The 23379-nt window shown below is 39.0% G+C and overlaps 2 protein-coding genes across 4 annotated transcripts in view; one reads left to right on the forward strand and one right to left on the reverse strand.

The window, feature by feature from the left end:
• Positions 1 to 16440, reverse strand: part of Rprd1b (regulation of nuclear pre-mRNA domain containing 1B) — a 51285-nt gene extending 34845 nt beyond the window's left edge. For both annotated transcript variants that reach the window (XR_010047391.1, XM_003467650.5), the window contains exons 1-3: positions 16257 to 16440; positions 10624 to 10753; positions 3268 to 3401 (exon numbers count right to left, since the gene is read on the reverse strand). Coding sequence is in view for 1 of the 2 variants with exons in the window: in XM_003467650.5 (XP_003467698.2) it covers positions 3268 to 3401; positions 10624 to 10753; positions 16257 to 16407 (415 nt within the window). In the remaining variant the exon portion in view is untranslated. The remainder of the gene's footprint in view (positions 1 to 3267; positions 3402 to 10623; positions 10754 to 16256) is intronic.
• Positions 16441 to 16776: 336 nt separating this feature from the next.
• Tti1 (TELO2 interacting protein 1) overlaps positions 16777 to 23379 on the forward strand; it is a 63878-nt gene continuing 57275 nt past the window's right edge. For both annotated transcript variants that reach the window (XM_063248364.1, XM_003467649.4), the window contains exon 1: positions 16777 to 16945. The gene's annotated coding sequence lies outside the window, so the exon portion shown is untranslated. The remainder of the gene's footprint in view (positions 16946 to 23379) is intronic.

Consider the following 23379-nt stretch of genomic DNA (forward strand, 5'->3'; position numbering starts at 1 on the left):
AACAAAACAAAAACTAACACTTGAGATTTTGTATTACTTTTAGAAAAAGAATCAGATAATACTGTCATCAATAGTTCCCTGATTGTCTCCTCCCTGCAAAATAAAGTTTTTTAAAAGTACATTAAATTTTACTTGTGAGAAGAAAAGAGGCTGCAACAAAAAAGGGCTAACACTTGAGGGACGGTTTTATAAAGCAATCTGCCCACATCGTCTCACTGAACAGAGCAACTAAATCCATACTAGAACCTAGGGCGGCTGGGCTGAGAGCTCAAGCTCTTAATGACCATCATCTCCAGCCTTGCACAAAATCCAGGAAACTGAATCTGCTCCTACTTGTGCTGACTCATATATAGAGACTCTAAATCATATCTCCACTGCTATCTTAGCTGCATTATGTCAAATAATCCTCATCACAACTCTGAGATATTATTAATAACAGCCACATTATACAATGAAGACCTGAGGTTTAAAAAGGTCAAACATGGAGACAAGGTCACAAAGCTTTAGAAGTGACAGAGCTGGGATTCATACTCTGGAAATTTGAATGTGTAAACTTAACTGAGGCTCAGGCAATTTGGGATACCTACCCATCAATTCATACTAATTCAAATCCATTAAATAAATCCATGTGCTTTTGGGAAAAAGTACAATGCAAAGAACATCACCCTTAAAGCATACAGACCAAGGTTTGAAATCAGCACTCATTAACTATAGCTCCTTAAACAAAATTACTATACCTTTTTGAGCCTTACTATCTTTACCTGACATATGAAAATACTAAGCCCAAAAACTAATTGTAAAAGGTCTAAAATAATACAAGCTAGTTTACAACTGGTACTTAATAAATGCTGGTTCCTATGTTCACTTCCTTTCTTTTCTAGAGCTTTTCACAACCACATAATACTATATGATTCATGTATGATTCAAGTAACTAATAAATTTCCATCCAATCAAGCAATAGCTTTAATATTCCCAAGAACAGACAAGCAACTTTAGAATACCGGGGCTTTGCACTAACAGTATAAAAAAACTCAAGACATCTACGGTTCTAAAACAAAATTCCTGGGCTCATCCATGGACTCATGTTACAAGAACTGTCAAAGTTCCGCAGGAAAAATTTTATTTCGAACATAAACTCTATGAAATAGCTTGAAGATAAAGAATTATCCAGGAATCAAAGCTGGAATATAATGGACTATTCAAATGAGAATAATTTCTTGGAGATCTCATCATCGGTATTTTGAAAGGACTATAGTACTGTAGTAACTCAAGTCCAGAGAAGACAGTAGGAAGACAGTGAGCTAAAACCAATATACATGCTAGGACCTCTTGATATGTTTTCATCTTAAAGACTAGCAAAAAAGAAACTATCTTCAGATTAACATTAATCTCCATAGATTCTGCGTCCATTATGACTGTCTGTCTAGACCCTCAAAACAAAACGAAACAAAATTTAGAAATCCAACAGAACTACTTTCTTTTTTTTTTTTTTTTTTGTCTTTTTCCTTTTTATCGGTACCGGGGATCGAACTCACAACTGCCTGCTTGCAAGGCAGGCGCTTATGCTGCTGAGCTAAATCTCCAGCCCCTAGAACTACTTTCAATACTGCCACAAATTCTCTCATTTGGGTGACAGCTCCCTGAGTGCAGAACTATTTCTCATTCCTCTCTTGCTCTGCACCTAACTTAGCTGTTTACTCAGAGCACCTGTTCAGCAAATGCTTGAATTGAAATTCAACACTGGCTTCAAGCATCCCTTTTCAGAGTTCACCTGCTTCCCAAAGGTACTTTTAAAATTCAGCACTGTTTACTAAATGAACTGTAAAGCAGAGTACACAAAAGAATGCTGGATAATTCCGAAAGCTATACAGAACAAACACCTTCAAAGGACACAATTTCAGTACTATTAGAATCCAAAGTAGGAAACATCTTGTTTTTCAAAAGCAACCATCAGAATGACCCTAGAATTATTTTCCAGGAACTCCCAAGTAAAACAACAATGACCCACAGTCCAAAAATACTTATCAATCTTAGCCTCTAACCTTCAGTTTTTCAGGAAAATTACTGCAAAATGCATGTAATTTTAGACCTAGAAGAGATCACAAAGGTACACAGTAAAGCACTGCTGAATTAACAATATTGTCACATCTACTAATCATGGTATGCTCTACAGCAGAGGTATGAACACAGTACTAATAAACAAGAAGGGAATGGTTCCCTGTGCCCAGACAAGCAAGAGAGCTATCAGAGCAAGAGCAACCCTCTTGCAGAATGCATTCACACAGTGAAGGGGCAGAGGGACATCTCAGGCAGAGGTAAGAGCATGTACAGGGGTAGGGCTGCCCACAGAGCATCCAGAGGGCATGGCAATTCAGTGTGGCCAAAGAACAGAGTGTCAGTAAGGAAATGGCAGGAGAAGAATCTAAAAAGCAGGCTAGATAAGAAAGGATCCTCAATACTACTAGTACAGCTTTTCTTACTCCAACTTGATCCTCCACGTAATGAGTATTTAGCAGTCAGATCCGATCTACAGCTCAGAAATTTATGCCAACTAGAATTGGATCACAACCAATCATAAGTCAAATGTCGAATAACATATTCTTTAGAGGAAAAATTGAAAATTGAAAGCTCTTATGAAGAACTTGGTAAAATTCATATATACATGCATACTTCCCAAGACATCCTGGGGCCAGTAAAGATCAAAATGAATTTTAGGACACAATCTGACAATCACAACAAGAATATGTTCCAAAACCAAAATGATATTTAATGAAACCAAGTTCTAGAAGGGCTTATCTAAAACTGCAGTAGTGGGCTGAGGATTTAGCTCAGCGGCATTTGCACTGGCCTTGCAAGCAGGCGGTTGTGAGTTCAATCCCCGGTACTGACTTAAAAAAAAAAAGATCCTTCCATAAAACTGCAGTAGTTAATGGCAGGAGTAGGACAAAATCTTAACAGGCTATTTCCTAGTTAACCATAATGCTGAGGAACTTTGTTCATTTCCCTTGTGCAGAAAAATCTTTGAAAGACAGAAGAAAGCTGAGGAGAACACACAGCAAAAGTTAGGGAGAGAATGAAGAGCAGGAGTACTAGAACCAGGCTCGCACACCACGAGCACTACGTAAGTTCTCACCATCATTCATGATCATCTTTCTCTGAAGAATCATAAAATTGCTCGTAGTTCACAGCACCCCCACTGCAGCTTTTCATATTTGATTCAAAAGTAGGCAAAGACCAAGAGCTGTAAACATGTGGTGATGTTTCTACCTTTGGGGGGAGGGCTCTTGGAGTCCTCCATAGACAGCTTCAGCTGCTGTATGAACTCGCCGCCATACACACTTCTTTCTTGCCAGATGTTCAGCAATCTTTCTAAGGGTTTTTTACAGCCTTCATCTGCCTCTCTGCCCAGAAAAGATGAAAAGATATATGTAAGCTTAAGATCTTCTGTTTTTAATTAGGACAGATTTACTTTTAAAAAAAAAAAAAAAAAGAAATCAACAACTGGCTAAATGATTTGCATATTTAAAAACAGAAGGAAAAGTAAGGCACATATTGTGTTACTTGGATACCATAAAACTTGACCAGAAACTGACCTTTCCTGTGATGGGTGGGGAATACAGAGGAATAATATCAGAGCATAAAACGTGTTCCTCTCTGAAAGATGAGGCAAGTACTGGAAAAAGCCAATGATTGGTTTTTACAGAGAATAATCAAAAATTGATCATATTAATGGTGACAGCTTGCCTTTTTGGAAACCCTTATTGAAACATAGTGCCAAACATTCCAGTGAAAATTAAAAAAATACTTTTAAGAATTAAAAAGAAAATTTAAAAAGCACAAATGTTTAAAATGGGAAATTCATCACACTAACACACCAACACCTCTACATGCATATATGCCAAGACTGATCTCAACTTTACTTTGTAATTATTTTAACACTATTTCTATGCTCCATGTTCACAGAGGTGTTGGTTGACATCCTAGAACACACCACAAATAATGCTGTCCTCTTGTATTTTATATCTCAAAGAAGCTTGGTAATATTCTTCCTGGCATGGAATATGATTAGCACTCAGTGTACATCTGCTGCCTATCCAGTATGTTACACAGTAAGTAAAAGAATGGGGAAAGACTTTCTGAGCAGACACCAAATTTACTCACATCCCAGTGTGTTCCTATGAATTGTTCTTGTTTAGTGAGGTTGTAAGGATATCAATGATCTTATATTGAGAAATTTTAAGAAAAACTACTTCAACATCTATGACCTAAGTCAAGCATCTTTAATAGAAACTTTAAGAAGAAACCACATCGAATTCAATCAGATGAGAATCCTATACATGCTCAATCCTGACAGCACATTTTGTAAAGCTCAGGCTAACACTCAGTATGAAATAAGGTTTTAGGTTGGCCTGGCTACAGTATGACTTATGAATTATTAGTGGTATATGTCACTAAACTGGGATCAAAAGACTAAATCAACAAATATAAAAATTTATCCTTTTCTTAATCAAACTTTTATTTTTGAAGTCAAAATTTAAGGTAAGGAAAAAAGAGGAACCCTTCTATAAATAGTTAATTTGTAGGGTTCAAAGACATATCTAATATGACACTTTATTCTACCTTCAAAAATGAGTTCCACAAAATGAATTTTCCTTGCCTCTTCCTCTGCTATTAACCCAGCCCAGGTCACTATCGTCTCCTTACTGGATTACGATAGCTTCATTACTGGGCTCCTTGCTTTTCCTCTAGTCCTCCTATAGCTACTCTCAATTCTACTTCTACCTGCTGTGTTAAACAGATCATATTTCTCCCCATTAAAAGTGAAAATCTTTATTATAAAGCCTTCAAGACTTTTTTCAACCCAGCCCACTGGTTCTTGGGCTTTATCTTCTACCCACGCTTTCTTTTTTACTTAAAATTTGCTTTACTCCAGGTGGTCACATGGCTCATTTCTACTCCTCCTTCAAGTGTATGCTTAGTCCCACACTACCTTTTAGAGTCCTTTCCTGATCTCTATACAGTTTACATATTCACACTCTTTCCTTTTGAATGTATTGCCACAAAGGCAGGGATTTATCTTTTCCATGACTGCTGGATGTCCTACAACGAGCACAAATGGTTTGCTTAACTGTTCTCATTTTTGAAAATTTTTACATGGCCAATCAGTTCATTACATTTCAAGGATCACCTTTCTGCATCAAGGTCAAGCATGTCAGAAATCAAATGAGTATTTACCAGCTCAAGCAATCGAGGTTTATGGAATACAATGCTTGGAATGCAAAGAATAAGGTCCACTCCCTGACTTCTAGGACTTGAACCCAATAACCCATCAGGTCTCTTATCTCATTTCCTTTATTCAACCCCATCTGCGGGTTCACATTCTAGCAACACTCAGCCATACATCTCTTCCAGTCAGAACTTGCTCTTTCTTGGGTATCTACCTTTGCTCTTAGTATTGCCTCTACTATGAACGGAAACCCTAAAACGGAATAAGACAAAGAAAAAGGGGAAGTTGTAATTCAAGTAGCTGAAATACATAAGGTATATACAGAAACAGCAGAAAAATCTTCAAGGATGGATTGGGATCAGATTAGAGAAGGCTGCAAGGCCATACTAAGCATGTGGTCGGCAGGCAGTGTGACCAAATGTATGATTTAGAAAAATAAAGTCTTGTCTAACATAATAAAATCACAACTAAGCAGAAGCTAATCGACTGGGTAGTGCTTTTTACGTGAAATCTGTTCTATGAAGATTCTGTTCACTTAAAAGAAAGAGAAAACAATCATCAGAAGAGACTCTTATTCAGCCATTAGGGGTGGAGAGGGTGGGGGCATGATACCCACTCACCCACATCCATCATTCCTGGGGGCATTTGGGACTGCAGATAAGACTGGTTTTCAGCGTAGTTTCAGCCACACTATGATCAGTGGACAGTACTGCTCAATCTTATTGGAATCTCAGAACATCTTCAAATATTTTCACTATTAAAAGCTAAAGCTAAACAGGGCTCTAATTAGTGAACATAACTGAGAATGTATTTCCTCGAATATTATAGCAAAGCAAAGTTTTGCTTAGATAACTTTCAAAAGTTATAGGAAAAATATTTAAATCTTTTTACTGACGAGGTTTTCGAATAAGGTCCCATGAAATGGAAGTCACATTAGCACCTGGAATTAGACACAGTTAAAGCAATAAAGCAATTTTATAAAATGGGACCATCTTTTCAGGTTACACTAATTTCATTTTACATCAAGAAATCTTTAAATGAGAAGAGACTACAAAAATGCCATCAATCTTTAAATAAACTAGAAGATGATAAAAATTACCTACACAACTATTATATCAAATACCTCATTTGCATGTCAGTTCCAACTAAACTCACTTTTCTAATACAGATAACAAAAACGACCATAAAAGTAAAGAAGTATATGACATACACACAAACAGAATTACTATTTGAAGTCGACAGGACATCTGAGGCCTTGCCAAGCAAGGCTCCGGGGAGTTTTCTTTATGTAGCTAGCTCTATGACATTTTTTTTTTTTTAATCGGTACCGGGGATCGAACTCATGACTGTGTGCTTGCAAGGCAGGAGCTTACGCCACTGATCTAAATCCCCAGACCATTTGTTTTTGTTTTGTTTTGTTGGGTTTTTTCCGTACCAGGAATCAAACACAACCTTGCACTTGCCAGGCAGGCACTTGTGCTGCTGAGCTAAACCTCCGGCCCTATGATACTTTCTTAATATCATCACTGTAAACTTGTATGTCTGTCTTATCCCTATGGTAGGCCCACTAAGAGCAGGTACTCTTTGTAAGTATGGTAATACTTCCGATAATGTCTCATGTAAAGCTGGATCAAAATGCTCCTTTACAACTGCTCAGGAAGAGTTAACATACAATGCTGGAGGCCTGCTCCCCTTAGAAAAGCCTGTTAACAACTTGGTTAACATCTAGGATCTTGGGACTGCAGGAATATTCCTGTCATTTCCTAACTGTTGGAGGGGGGGGTGATGTTTAACTTTGGGTAAACTGTGCAAACAATATGATCCCAAATGAATACCTGCTTTCTTTCTGTGAGCCTGGAACTACTATACATGACGGTCTACATGACCAATCTCAACAAAAATTCTGGGTGCTGAGTCTCTAATAAGCTACACTGTTGGACTTCATCTGATACTTGCTGTCACAATTCAAAGCTGGAGAAATTAATTCTATTTGTGTGACTCCCCTGGGAGGAAACCCTTAAAAGGTTATGCCTTGTGTTCTTTACCACATGCCCTTTTTCCTTTGCTGATTTTGCTTTGGATCCTTCAGCTATAGTAAATCACAGCTATGTGTTCCTGGCTGGGGGGCACCATGTGTGGGAGATATCTTGCAGACCCACACACAACAATAAATATAATGTATATGGTAACTTCCAAATTTATGTCTCCAGAAAATAAGTTTCTACGGAGCTTAAAATTGTTTCATTCACCTGCCTATCTGCATCACACCCTAGAATATCTACTAGCCACCTGAGACTTAACATCCCCTAAACAAAACTCATTTCCTTCACCAAATCTTTTCCCTATTTTTCAGTTCAGTTACAGCACCATCAGCCACCCATTTACATCAAAAATCATCTTTAATTTCTTTTCCTTCACTATTAGTCTACCCAAGTCCTACACTCCTGTAAATTTTATATAAATGCAGAGAAAAGAAAAATCCAACCAACAAAAGGAAGCTATCTTCTTGCTGCTTGATTTCTAGCCACTGTCAACTGTAACCAGTTCTACAGCAACACTCTCCAAACTCATGTCTCTCCTGTCACCAGCTTTCACAAATCCATTCTCCATACCAACCCATTTTTAAAGAAGAATCTTTGTAAAATGTATGCTGGACTATATCATTCCTTGGCTTAAAACTCTTCGTGGACACCCTATCAGAATAAAATCCTAACTCTCTCCTAAGGTTTACAGGGCATACTTGACTGGTAGCTGTCCACCTCTCTGATTTTATTTGGGTACCACTTCTCCCCTGGCTCACTGTGCTCTAACCATACTGGTTTTCACTCTGTTTCTATTATGATGCCAAGATTATTTTTACCTTAGGTTCTGTTCCTATTTTGCATGATTATCTCAAATGTCACTTCCTGAGGCCCTCCTTAATCATACTGTGAGAAGAGATCCCACTCTAAAGCATCAATATTTTTTTTCCTATGTCCATATCATCTCTCTCTCACAGTGACTTGTTCATTTCATGATCCTCTGCCTGTCTTGTTCTATGCTGTGGCCCTATTATCAGGATCAGTAGTAGGCATTCAAATATTGTATATGTTGAATGAAAAATGCTATGTACCTCCAAACAAAAGAAAACAAGGCACTTCTGTGGTTAGCATTTTCTCAACCTGGTCCATTAAATTGCTCTTCAAAGCAAATCTGCTTCTGAACATGACTACTTTCCTTGAACTGAAAGATTTTTGTTTGGGAATGACAGTAGAGAATTATCATAAAGATGAGTCAACTGTCTTTGTTCCTCAGCTGGCAAAAGAAAAGGCAAAGACAGCATACCTTAGGATACTCTTAGTTGATAAGGTACACTGTGACTAAAGTAGATGTTAAACTCTCTGTTCTAATAATGGGGTGAAAAAGAAGCTTAGAAGCATAGACGTCCTGAATACAATACCCAAACAGGACCTTTAAAAAGTTACAAGATTGCAAAACAGGAATTAATAGCTATTTTTTACTGAGAAAGACCAGGTTGAATCTGAGAAGATGTTCTCACAGTGTCTCCTATATAGGTTTTAGGGTATTTCCAAGTAGAAAAGTGATTTTTAAACCTAATATTACCTGTCCTTTTCTCCTGCCTCTTACTTTTTTTTTTTTTCTTGGCTCTTTTGCGACAGGGTCTCACTATGTGGTTCACACTTGCCTTGAACTTATTGTAGAGCCCAGACTGACCTCAAAGTTATAGAGCTCCTTGTGCCTCAGCTTCCTGGGGTGCTGGGATTACAGGCATGCACCACCAAGCCCAGCATCCCAATCCTTTCTATTTATCCTTTTCTGATTAAAGGCAGCTAAATATTATTGATCAATTTTTAAATATGTGGGTTTTTTTAACTGTTCCTATAGGAAATTACTTCAGTCCATTTCCTAAATCAAATCTCTCCCTCATCAGTCAGTTTTAATTAACTCATTCAAAAGATATTTACTGAATCCCTACTCTGTACTCGGGCAGAGCACAATGTTGTCAGGTCTTGGTACCATTTACATCAGGATTATGTAAATGGTATTCCATAAAGCTAGGTAACCCAGCAACTCTGCACCAGATAGTTTACTAGATGCCTGGCAAATAATAAGGGATAAAAAGGAAATGGTCCTTCCCATAATGGAGTTTATAATTAATATATTCACATAAGGAAACAAAGAATGTGGCTCAGACGGCATACTACATACTTTTCAACACACTAACTCAAATGAGACAGGGCATCATCCCCTTTTAACTAATTAGGAAACTTGGGTTAAAAAAGTTAAATAACACATGCAAGGATCACTGACACAGTATTCAAGGCATGGCCAGTGTCTTAAAAACTGTAACCTAAATCTCTTCAAAACAAATCTCTGTCTCTGGTTTCAGATAGCTACTCTTGTAGTATGTTCTGAAGCTGACTCTATTACAAGGATTCAGTAATTTCTTCAAGTTAAAAACAAATTTTGCTACTTCAGTGTGTATATACATCAAAAAAATAAAAGAGGAGCTATGTAGTTAAAATTTTTTTCCATCTCTAGAAAGCTAAATATTCTTTTTATGTTTTGGAATTCTAATTTTTTGCCTTGAAACTTTTCAAATTCTTCAGGAAACACCTAATTCCACATTTAAGGCCCTTCACTTACATCTTAGACGCTAGAATAAATTTCATGTAACCCACCAGTCTCCTTTCACTCTTCCCAATTTTCTTTTGCAAAGTGTGCATTTTTATAAGTTTATTTATAAATAGCTTACCAAAAAAAAAAGGTATTTCTTTGCTCTTCCTGGGAACCTAACTTGTGTCTACTGAAAACAGTTATCTTAAATAAAAATGATTTACAATACTTTTCATCCAACATATGCTTTCTATATTACTTGTATGTCTGCCATAAAGCACAGTAGTAATAGACTTAATGCAGTTTGGACAGAATATCTACTTTTCTGCAGGAATTATTATTTTTGCACTTACAATAAAGCTATTATTTTTAGTAAACTAGACATCTAGAAAAAAATAAACAAGACATAAACAATTTCCACTACTGAAGATATGTTATCAAGAAGCTTCCTCATGCAACTGAACTTTGTTTTCTTGATCATAAATAAGAGAATTCAGCCAAAAAAAGGGAGGAAAAAAAATCACACTCAAGAAATAATTTCAATAAATAAGGGCAAAGATGTGCTTCCAGTATTAGGCTGAATCTCTTTAATGTAGCAAAATGTTTATAAGCCTGAGATAGTTCTTAAGGAAACAGTGAAACATAAAACCACAATTTGGCCTCTGTAACACCTTCTGTAATGTACAAAGTTACTAACTTACAGAGGCTACCACAAAAAAGCAATGAACAAAAAAAGGTGGAAAAGATACTAAAATATAAACAAAAACCAGACAGCATACCTGGCAACATGAGAAAAGGCATCCACAAGGACAGATTCAAATTCTCTAGTGAATTCAGGTCCTTTCCTTTTACTGTTTTGGATCACATCATTTGCTAAGTACAGAAAAGTAAGCTTTCTATTTGATTTGGCTGAAAAAAAGAACAGAAGAAAATTTAGTTTACACCAAAGAAATTCTTAATACACAATTCTTTTGCACTAGACCATTCCTAAAGAACATTAAGACAAATATTATCTATTTTAGCCGAGCTTTATTTCTGCTATTTTAACCATAATAATTGAATGAAGATAATCCAGAGAAAATTCCTGAAGGATAAACTATCAATATTAATGTTAAAACGAAGGCTTTCATTTATTCTCCTGCAAAAATGAGTATCTGTAACGTACTCTTCACTATCAAATATTCCAGAATGAAAGATTGAGTTGGGTTTCAATTTTAAAATATGGTTACTTATAATTTATGCTCCTAAATTGAGAATCTATCTTTGGCACTCCAGTATCCACAATCAGTCAATGATATCAACTCTTCAAGCCAAAGGAATCTCTAGATGCACCAAGGATGTTCACCTCAAATATAAACATGCATTAATGCTACATTGTTCTTGAAAATTTACACACACACACACACCTCTAAAATCTAGATATGCAAAATTATGGCTCCTACAAAAGCCGTAATTCTTCTCTGTTATATATACAAAATGTAGCATTTCCTATTATTCTGTATGGTACCATATATTAAGCCATAAAAACCTCATGCAACATGCCTGAATTACTGTTGTTTGGGGGAACATTACTTTCATGGCTTTTATGCACATAACTTCTCAACTATAAAGTTATATCACTACCATTTGTGGTCCCATTTTTCTTTTAAAATAAATATGAACTTTATTAGATATTTCAAAACACTAAGTCTTCTCCAATGCGAAAGTACCTAAAAAAAACTCAAATAAGCTCTATATCAACTTTACACACCTGAATGACTCTATGGCTCTATGGCTCTCAGAAATTCTCTACTACTTTTGAAATGCACAGAGCAGGCATGAGATATGACATTTTAAAATATAACTACAGGAGAATAACCCAAATTAAAAACAAGATTTTCAAAGCACATTACAGTTTAAACTGATGTCTTAAAATGCTCATAAAATTAATCATGAATATCCCGAATTGTACTAACTTGGTAATAACCCAGTTCAGATGGTGAACTGATAAGAATATCAGAAACCTGGAGCTATTTTTAAGTTCTAATTATTACACAAAAGCAAGAATAAGTGTCCACAGTCATAAAGCCATACTACTGCTACAAAAGTATGACTATGGCAAAAGGCATTATTTTAAGTGCAGTAAGTAAAAGCAACCAAGTCTATAATATGAAAGTTAGTGGATTCAAAAATAAATGAGAATTTGAATACGACAAATTTCACTATGTAGAGCTTCAGAAAGCCCATATACTTTTTATTAAAAAAAAAAAAAATCCATGGGCTGGGATTTAGCTTAGCAGAGTAAGCACCTGCCTGACAAGTGTGAGGTCATGAGTTTGACCCCCAGTATCAAAAAATAATAATAATTTGTAATTCACAATATAAAATGTCAATTTGGACATTCGAGACCTAATGCATTTTTCATTACAAATATATCTACCAGGAGAACAAAGGTTTTCACTCTCTACAATGCCAATTAATTTTCAACACCTCTAAACTTAACCATAGGAGTTTAGTTAGAATAAAAACTCATATCCCTCTATGTTCAATACCATAAATGGTCAATATAAGCACTGTGTGTGTAAAGCATGGACACACAGAGTCAACAATAATACATAGACACATCCCTCTACTGTAACCCTGGGCAAAACTTGTTCAGATGACTTTCCAATAGGACAATGTAGATTCTATCACCCTCTCTACCCGAGTCAATTCCAAACTGGTACAACTAGCTGAGCAAAGTTTAAACAACTGGGTAAGCAAAATTTTTCACCTGTTTGGCTGGTTTTGACATCTAAAAAAATCTTAAAAGTAATTTTTACAAATGGGTATGGTGGCACTCTGCCTGTAATCCCAGTTACTGAGGAGGTAAAGGCAGGAGGGTCACGAGGTCAGGGTCAGCCTGGACCACTCAGGGAGACTTCGTCTCAAAAAACTGGAGGGGAGCAACTGAGTGTACTTCAGAAGTAGAGAGCCCCTGAGATCAGCCCAGTAACTGGAGTCCAGGTCTATATACACAATACAATTACACATCTAAGACTGTTTAAGAGCAATGTTCACCAAACTATTCTATAAAGAAGGCAGAAACTGTACTCTGAACAGAGCCCAAAGGAATAAATTATGAATAATTTCTAGAGAATGGAAATAAAACACATAAGGGACAGAAGAAAGTAGTATCTAAGTGAGAAAAAGTAACTCCTGTACATCTCACAAGCATTTTAATAGTAACTCAGTGAACATCTTAGGGAAAATGACTTCACTTGTAGATACAAGGGCCTACTTTTCAATGTGCTAGAACCTAAGGGGCTAGACAATTTGAACATTAGGGCCCAAAATTGTTTTCCACTGTAGTGCAAGGGCATCTTCAATTCATGAAAGAAGCCTGGAAATCAGAGGAAGATGCAACTTGATGCCGAAAAAGAATTCCAGTACCACAGTGCTGAAATGGTAGCCATTAGCTACATATGCTACTGACACTTGACTTGTGGGCAGTAAACCTAGAAATTGAAATTTCTTTATATTTATTTAAAACTTTAGTTTCCTAATCACATACTTTAAGTGCTCAAAAGCCCCATGTGGCACCTGGTTGAAAAGTATAGATATAAAACACTGTAACTGCTACAAAAAGTCGGTATTAAGCAGTGCTGTTTAGATCTTTTACTCAAACATGAAAATCAGAAACCAAAATTTCACTTCTAAACTTTTTAAACTACGTAACAGGTACTATGTCAAATGCTGCAAAACAGAAAATCAAATTTCTGCCTCAAAACACAATCTAATTGCCGGGCATGGTGGCTCATGCCTGTAATCCCAGCACTCGGGAGAGTGAGGCAGGAGTATTGCTGCACATTCGAGACCAGCCAGAGCTACAAAGTGAGCTCAAGGCCAGCCTGAACTACATAGAGAGATCCTGTCTCAAAAAGACAAAAAAAAACCCACAATCTAAAAACAACTAAGAATAAAATGCTAAGCTGGTATAATGGGTTGGTAGGCAGTAACTAATTCGAGTAAACAAAAGCATGATAGATTTATTTATTATCAGATATGAGCAGCTTGACTTCGTAAGTTCACTGAGGTCCTAGATTCTTGAAAAGGTACAAGTTTTGGCATCTGTCAGCCCTGGGCTCATGTCCCATGTATATGCCCCTGAACGAGTCACTTACTCTCTATCTTTATCTTCTTATCTATAAATGGAAACAGTATCAGCCCATTTACAACATGAAATTTTGGAAAAGGAACTTCATTAATCAATATACTCTATCGTAGTAATACCCTGGATGTTCAACTCAATTCATTCCAAACTCATGTTCAAACACGGAAAAGTTTAAGAACTGAACATATTTTTCCCACAAGAAATAATGGAAAAGCAAATAATTGGTCCTGGGGCCCAAACATGACACTTATAAATTTGCTCTTTCATGAGTTCAACAAATTTCACAATGATTTCTTTCCTTAGCTCTCACCATTCTCAGTCTTCTTCTTTGCTTTATAATTCATATCACTAACTTTCTTTGCAACCATAGTTACGATATTTTACATAAATAAAGCACCGAAAAAGAAAAAGCACCACGATGAACGTTTTAGTGCACTAACACAAGCTGCGTTACATGCTGTCTGTGTGAAAGCAGTCCTTACACTGAAGCATCACCCCTTTGGGTCCCCAGTGAAACTCACTCTTGGCCCATACAGCTTTTTTTCAAATCGGATTTTTTATTAGACTATGGAGCAAAGTTATGAATACCAAGCAGATTGCTTTTCAAACTTTGCTGTTGGAGTAGTGGAAAGTTTGAGCTTGGAGCCATTTGACAAAAGAGACATCTAACTGTAGTTTTCAGTAACTCAAGGGTAAAGTGAGGAATCAAAAAGGTAAGTGACATTTGAGATGAGCTTTGGCAGTCTCTAGATAATCAAAGAGATCCTATCTGATAAGATTCTGTAAACAGGCAATTTGCACTTTTTTCAGACCTCAGACATGTCACAAATATCTGAATGGCATAGTGGGGCACATACATGAAGGAGGTTCTAGGAGCTCAGGCTCTACCCGCCACCCCCAAATGCCCAGAGAGCAGAGAGATCCCTGTCTCCATATAAAACATTATGATCAGGGGTCTCCACTAGACAACTAAAATTGGATCTACTGAATCAGTCCTGACATGGAGCATCTAACAGCCTGAGGTAGTCCAAGCCTCAGCAGTCCACAGGACTTGAAGATACCACTTAGCCAGTTCAGTTTTCTTATCTGTAAAATAGGGTGGCATCAGAGATAGTAGAGAAACACATGTAAAGTCACTTCCTACACTATAAAGGGCCCACTGCATACAGCCTGTCTAGAAAACCTTTGAGCTTCATTTCTTCAGCCTTCTACCACGAAACTCCTCAGGATATCAGCCGGTGTAGGTGTCTGCCTGTCTCCACCAGACTGTAAGCAATCTGAAGGCACAAAACCAGGCCTCACATCCAGTGATCAACAGTCTCATCTCAGCAGGATTGAATGCCTACACTGTGCGTGGACAGCATGTTACATGTTCATTTGGATTACCCTGTTTATTTCTCACCACGATTTGTTTATCTGACTCTCCGATTTTCTCCATCTGCAAAATTCCTACTTCAGAAGGTTCCGAGAATTTAAAAAATGACATTAGCACTGCACCTGGAACACACTGAAGGTACAGTTTGCATCTGTTACCATCTCCGTTTTGTAGAAAATGTAACTAAGGGTCTGCCGGGCTAAGACCACTGCGGTCAGTAAGTATCAAAGTCAGCCTTGACTTCCAGGCCATTGTCAGAGGCAGCCTGCTATTGTGTCCAAAGGGTGCCTTGCACAAAACAGGCTCAATCCCATGAATGTCTGTCACCCTGAACAGGGCCTGAACTCAATGGCAGGTGCATAACGCTACCCAGTTTATATGCTGAGCGGAGGTCCGAGTGTGAGTGTGTGTACACAAAGGTCTAAGTGTGGTGACTGGCAGAGTCCAAGGCTTCGTAAGAGGCAGCCATCCTCGACTCTGTTTTACACAACGACCAAGCAACCATCCAGGGAGGTGAAGAAACAGGCCCAGTATCAGTCAGCTGCGGCTGAGCCAGAGCGGATCTAAGCCCTTTGACTCCAGGGCCCTCTGGCTTTTACTCCAAAACTCCAAAAGCCGAACGAACTGGCGCCGAGGGCCAGCATGGGCGCCAGATGCGGCAAACACAATAGTAACCGCAAGTGTCAGGAGGAGGCTGCGGGGGGGAAAGTCTGCAAGGCTGGGCATCTGAACCCCGGACCCCAGCACTCCGACCGGCCTTTCACGGGTGTGTTTCTTACTCCAAAAAGGGGGAGATAACACTGTCTCCGGTATCAGAAGGGCGAGCCTGAAATGCAAAGCTCAACTAAGGAACCATAAAGGTCTGGGGAGCGGGAGCGCTCAGGGGAGTAGGAGGGGATGTTTACCTTTGCGGAGCTCGCGGTGCCACACAGAGACGATGGGTCCTGCGTGCTTGCGATGGTGGATGAGCCATAGGGATAGAGTCTGCACGCTCTGCTGAGAGTTGCTCAGCTCCGAGAGCTTCTTCTCCAGCGCCGACTCGGAGAAGGAGGACATAGTGGCGGCGGAGAGGCCCAGCAAGGAGCGGCCTGGGCCGCCCAATGTGAAAAGAAGAGCTACCGCACAAGTCCCGGGCCTCACCTGACAGATTGCGGGCCTCTTTACCAACTGACAGATCGTCAGAAGTGCAAGGCGGGGGAGGGGATGGGTCTCTGCAGTAACAGCCACCCGCGTCCCCGCCACAAGATGGCCACCCGACCTCTCACCCCGCCGCCGGAGTGAGGTCAAAGGGCAAGGGCCCGAGTAGCCGGCACCAAGAGAAGACGGAGCTGTAGGAAAACGTTGCTTAGAAAGCGGTGGCCTATCTGATCCGTGCTGGGTGCACTTCCAAACAGCGAGACACAAACAAAGCTCAGTTTCTCAGGCCCGGAAGGCGCTTTGACCGCTCCAGCCGGCACGCCGGCGCAGTGGACCTCACCGAAACCCTTTCTCTCGCTCCCGCGGAACCTTTCTGGCGCGGTATGGCGCGCTACTTAGAGCGTCACTTCCGGCGAGAGGCAGGAGGCGGGAGAGTGAGGGAAAACTGGAAGACGAGGTAAGAGACAAGTGGCGGGAACAAGAAACCTCCCAGCAGCTGGGTGCTGTTAGAGGGGAATCCTGAGGGGACACTGAGCCTGAGAGATCATGCCGTTAGTATGAGAGGGAAGCTTCCTCCCTCACGGGGCAGGCCCCAGCCCACACTTTTCCTCTATACATGCGTATCCTGCTCTTGAGCTGCCACCCCCCCCCCAGCACCTTCCGAGGCACCCATGTGCCCTTTTCACACGTCCACCCCTTAGCTGTCATTCTCTCTACAGACACGATTCCCCTCCTGCTTGGCCTCCAGAAGCACCCTTTAATATCCTATTATGTTTAATTTGTTGCCGTGCAGTCGGAGACGCACTTCTGTGCTTTTGGCTCTTGGTTACTTCATTCAGGGAATTACATTAGCTTTTGCTCTCCTTCTACGACCGTGAACTTTTCTTAAGAAGTACCATGTGAGACTAAACCCTTATCTTTTTCTCGGAGAGTTTTAAATGTCTGATGTTAAATCAACACTAACTGCTATGAATATAGTGGTAGGTGGCTTTTCATAGACATTACAGAATTCTAAAACTTCCTGATTTCTGTTGAACTTATTTATAGGCCTGCCCCTGCTTTGGAAACTTTTTTATGTGTATCAGGAATTGAACTGACAACTTCTCGCGTTTGCCAGACAAGCGCTGTGCCTCTGAGCTATATCCCGGGGCCTTATATTGTCATTCTTTGTTTAGACTATTTTCTCCTTTATCCATACTAGAATCATCATAACCATAGCTAACATAGAATGCTATGTGCTAGACACTTTCCACATGATACCTCATTTAATGCTCATAACTAAGGTTATGAAATAGATTCCTTTTTTTTTTTTTTTTTTTTTTTTGTCTTTTTCCTTTTTATCGGTACCTGGGATCGAACTCACGACTGCCTGCTTGCAAGGCAGGCGCTTATGCCGCTGAGCTAAATCCCGAAATAGATTCCTTTTAACAAATGAGGAAATGTTATTGTTTCCTTTTAACAAATGAGGAAACTGATGCTCATAGGTTAGTGACCTACCCAAGATCACATAACTGAGATTTAAGGAAGATACCTCATGCAAGCCATCATTTTTGCTCGCATCTGATTCGCATTTGATTTAGAGGCTAATAGGCTAAAATCGCAGTCAATTTCTAGTCATAATTGTAAGCTAGGGCTTTGACAAATACACCTCTAATACCATTTTTCAGTATTAAGTAACATTCTCATATACTTAATACTTTATGCCAAGTATACGTGTTCACCACATTCCATACTTTTTTTCTTTTATTTTTTGGTACCATGTATCAAACTATCATGCGCTTGCCAGGCAAGCACTTATGTTGCTAAGCTAATCTCCAGCCCTCCATACATGTTTTTTTTGTTGTTTTTGTTTTTTTTTTTAAAGACAGGTCTTGCTATGTAATTCATGCTGGCATTGAACTCACCAGGTAGCTCAGGCAGGCCTCAAACTGGGCAATCCTCTTGTCTCAAGCTCCTAAGTGCTGGGATTACTGGTGTGTCCCCAGCTACATTCTTTTATGTAGTTCTTACCACAGTCCTATGCAATGGGTCTTACCACTATTTGAAGATGAGAAAACATGAAACATGGATCAGTAATTTATGTATAACTACTCTTTTGTGTGTGTTTTTTGTTTTACTAGTAAATTTTAGATATACATAATGATAATATTCATCATAGAGAATTTGTACATGTACATGATATATTTTGCTTTTTTCCCATTCCTCTTCCCTTCTTTCCCTCCTTATTTACAAGAGCTTTGTTTCCATTTTTTCTTTCTATTCTTATCTATTCTCCCCCCACCTTGTTCTTCTCACTTTAACATTTTCTTCCCATTTACCAATATCTGTTATACATTTTGGTTCTTATTTACACTTTTGCTTTCTCACACTAGAGAAACAAAGTAGTTTTTAGAATGTATGTCCAATTTATTTCACTTAAGAGTATGGGCTCAGAGGCTGGGGATTTAGCTCAGCGGCATAAGCACCTGCCTTGCAAGCGCATGGTCGTGAGTTCGATCCCCAGTACCAATTAAAAAAAAAAAAAACTATTGAAAAAGAGTATGGGCTCAAAGTGCATTCATTTAGCTAGAAATAGTTCAGGCTTACCTTCTTTATGGCAAAGTAGTTCTCCATTGTATTAAAAAAAACAACCCACATCTTCTTTATCCATTCATCAGTTGATGGCCATTTGGGCAGTTTCCAACACTTAGCTTTTACAAACTGGTGCTGTAAACATGGGTGTGCATATATTGCAGTGGTATGATGCTTTTTATTCTTTTGGGAAGATACCAAGAAGGGAATTAGCTGAGTTGGATGGAACTTCAATTTTAGTTTTTGAGGAATTTCCACACTGATTTCTACAGTGGTAGAACCATTTTAAACTCTGACCAACAGTTGAGAAAGGTTCCTTTTCACAGCCCAGCCAGTATTTGTTATTGGTTTATTTCTTAATAATAGTCATTCTTTCTGAAGTGAGGTGGAATCTCAGCATTGTTTTAATTTGCATCTCTCAAATGACCAGTGATGCTGAACATTTTTTCATATTTTTTTCCCATTTTTACTTCTCCATCTGAGAAGTATGTATTTTAGATACCTGTTTTTGTATTTCAGTCTTTAAATTGGGGAGGGTCTGATTTTTTAAAGTTTTTTATGTATTCTAGATATTAGTCCTTTGTCGGAAAACAGCTGGCAAAAATTTTTTCCCCACACTTTGGGTTCTCTCTTCACTTTGTTGGTGGTTTCTTTTGCTGTACAAAAACTTTTCAATATGATGAGAGGCCAGTTGTTGATTCTTTGTGATATTTCCTGTGTGCTTGGGATTTTATTTGTAAAGTCTTTGCCTACACCAGTGTCTTCAAGAGTTCTACTTATTTTATATTCCAGCAGATTTAGTGTTTTTAATATTTAGATCTTTTATCCATTTCAATTTTAATTTAGTGCACAGCGAAAGATCAGGGTCTAGTTTTAGTCTTTGGCATGTGAAAAACCATTTTCTCTAGTATCATTTATTAAAGAGACTATCTTTCTTCCAGTGAAGGTGTTTGTCTTCTTTGTCAAAGCTAAGGTGGCAGAACACATTTGCAATTGTATTTGCATGCTTCCACTGACCCTCAGATCTAGTTGTACTGGGAGTTGAACTCAAAACCTTGTGCTTGCCAAGCAGGTGCTTATGCCACTGAGCTAAATCCCCAGCCTACCATGCTGTTTTTATTACAGCAGCTTGGTAATATAATTTCAGGTCAGAGATTGTGTTGCCACCTGCCTTGTCTTTATTGCCCAGAATTACTTTTGCTATTGTAGGTCTCTTCTAGTTTCAAATGAATTTTAGGATTGTTTTCTCTAACTCTGTGAGATATGCTATTGATATTTTGATTGATATTGCATTAAATCTATATAACAATTTTGGAAGTATTGGCCATTTTCACTATATTGGATCTTCCTGTTCAAGAACCAGAGATATCTTTCCATTTTTTGATATCCTCATGAATCTCCTTTTTTAGAGTTCTATAGTTTTCAATGTAAAGGTCTTTTACTTCCTTCATTAGATTGATTCCTAGGTATTTCATTTTTTTGGATGCTACTATGAAATGTACTGTTTCCATAATTTCTCTCTCAGTGAATTTGTTATTTGTGTATAGGAATGCTATTGATTTTTGAGTATTGACTTTGTATCTAGCTATGCTACTGAATTTGGTTATTAAATCGAGAAGTCCTTGATGGAGTTTTTAGGGTCCTCTATGTAGACTATCATGTCATCTGTGAATAATGATGATTTAACGTCCATCTTTCCTGTTCTTATTCCTTTTCTTTCTTTTTCTTGTCTAATTGCTCTGGCTAACATTTTCAGAATTATATCAAATAAGAGTGGTCACAATGAATATCCTTGACTTTTTCCTGATTATAGAGTAAAAGCTTTTTGGAGACCACTATGAAGCAGCTCTAAGCAGGATTTAAATTTTACTAATTGGCTTTCTATGTTTATCTGTGAGTCTGTCCTAGGCCTCGGGCCCCTTGCCTAGCAATGGGTGCTGATACGTAGTAAGTAAACCTCTATGAATCACTGGTCCTGGCTGAGGCCTGTAGTGGCCTATGAGGCCAGAGATACCTCAAAGGTAAAGATAAGGCCACAGCTAAAGACACCTTGGCTCCAACACTAACTAAGTAGCTAGAGACTGCAGTTGTAGGCATCTCACTCCTGCAATCTCAGACCTACCATAAATGTTATCTTGGAGATAGGATGGTTCTCCTAAATTGGTTTAATTTACTGCTTAGAGAAGTCTTTAAAGTAACTCCCAAGGTCCTGCTCATTTCTTGAGCTTTCCTCAATTTCTCCACCTTTTGTCTTTGGTCCTAAAAAAAGTGGGCTAATCCAGAGAACTCTTCTTCATAGCCCTCAGAGTCGGGAGCTCAACTAAAGTGTTTTGACCCTCCTGGAGCCTTAAAAAAATCATACAATTTGTCTCTTTTTATTTAACCTCCACTGTACACTTGTTTGGAAGATCGAGGATTTAGGTCAGGACCCAATAGAAAGCTTTCAGCTTTTGTCCATTTAATATGATATTGGCTGTTGGCTTGTCATAGATGGCTTCTATCAAATTGAGATAAAGACTACATATTCCAGTTTTCTATTGGATTTTATCATAAATAGACGTTGGACTTTGTCAAATACTTTTTCCTGCATCTATTGAGGTAATCATAAGGTTTTCATCCTTGGCTCTGTTAATATGATGTATAACATTTACTACTTTGGGCCGTGGAGCAGCTGGAGCCACCTGGCCGCGCCGGAGGAGGGCGTGGAGAGGACCATGCGCCTGGGCGCTGGAGCTGGGCGCCACAGTTTTCTGAAGAAGCAGGATGCTGATCTAGACGTTGAAAAACTGCACCAGAGGAGACTGTGAAAAGCTCTGGAGCGCCGAAGCCGAATGCTGTGCAGTTTTCTGACCTTTCCATGCTGTGCCGGGAACGCAGTGAAGGCAAACAGTGTAGTGTGCAGTAGACTCAAGAGGAAGACCTGCACCGAGCCCTGGTGAGTACTAGGGCCTGGGTCCCGGGGCTGCTGTGGTTGGCCAGAGAACATTTTGGAATAGGGCAGAGCCCGCCACCACGGTGACATCAATAACACAGAGAGTCTGGCAGAAGACATCTTAGAGTTGGGCAGAACCTACGGCTCGGTGACATCACCTAGTTGCCCCTGGCATAGAGAGGTCTGGTGGAGGACATCTTGAAATTGGGCAGAGCCTGGCGCCATGTTGGCTTCAGTGTCATACAGAGAACTAGTGGAAGACATCTTGGAATTGAGCGGACCCGCTGTCCTGGTGCTCCTGGCACAGAGAGGTCTGGAAGAGAACAGCTGGGATTGGGGCAGAACCCTGTGCCACGGTGACATTAGTCAGCTGCTTCTGGCACAGAGAGAACTGGCAGGATCTGCTGGGGCTGAACCAAGCCTCTGCTTGGGGCCCAATAAGCAGATACAAAATAGTCACAACTCTGTGACATCCAGAAAGTACAGCCTAATTTACGATTGATTGGCACAGAGACTGGAGGCTAGCCTGCACCGTCACTGCATCCCTGCCTATCCCAGATAACAGCAAATTGGGGAAGACAGCAAAAACTCAGGTCAGCACGCTTCTGAAAGGCCCTAAGCAATACGGAGAGGGCCAGAGACCCCCAGGACACTCCAGTCTGAAAGAAACCAAAAACATTGCTGGGGATTTAGCTCAGTGGCATAAGCACCTGCTTTGCAAGCAGGCAGCTGTGAGTTCAATCCCTGGTACCAATTTAAAAAAAAAAAAAAAAAAAAAACCAAAAACATGACAAGAGATAAAAATTTTAAAAAATCTCCAGCTGCCCAACATGAGAAAATAAGCCCAGGAGAAGTAAACACTGAAGAGAACAAGCACAGTAATACTGGACACAGCATCAGCTGAAATTAAAAAATACCTCCACGACCTCATAGATGAATTTAAAGCTGTACTCCTGATCCAAGATATAAAGAAATTAAAGAAATGACAAGCCCTGCCCAAGAGAACACAGATGGAAGAACTGAGGAAATCAGAAAAGAAAGAGAAACTTCTGAAGAAGAATTTAAACATAACTTAGAATACATGAAACAGATCCAAAGAGATTACCAGGAAACTAAAAACTCCATTGAAGACTGGCAAAATGCCCTGACAGAAACTAAAGCCAGCCTTCTGAAACTTGAAGAGAGATTGATGACATATGATCGTGAAAGAAAAAATCTCTTAAAAATAACAACGAACCAGAAATTCAAAGACTAGAATTCAAAGACTAGAAGATGACAAAAGGATACATAACTTAAGAATAAAGAATGTGAATGAGGAAGCAGGAGCAACCAAAAATGAAATACAAAGAATATTCACAGATATATTAAAGCAAAATTTCCTATGTATA

This window comes from Cavia porcellus, unplaced genomic scaffold (assembly GCF_034190915.1).
Source record: "Cavia porcellus strain 051 isolate PalLab524CR breed Dunkin Hartley unplaced genomic scaffold, mCavPor4.1 scaffold_5, whole genome shotgun sequence".
Taxonomy (NCBI): domain Eukaryota; kingdom Metazoa; phylum Chordata; class Mammalia; order Rodentia; family Caviidae; genus Cavia; species Cavia porcellus.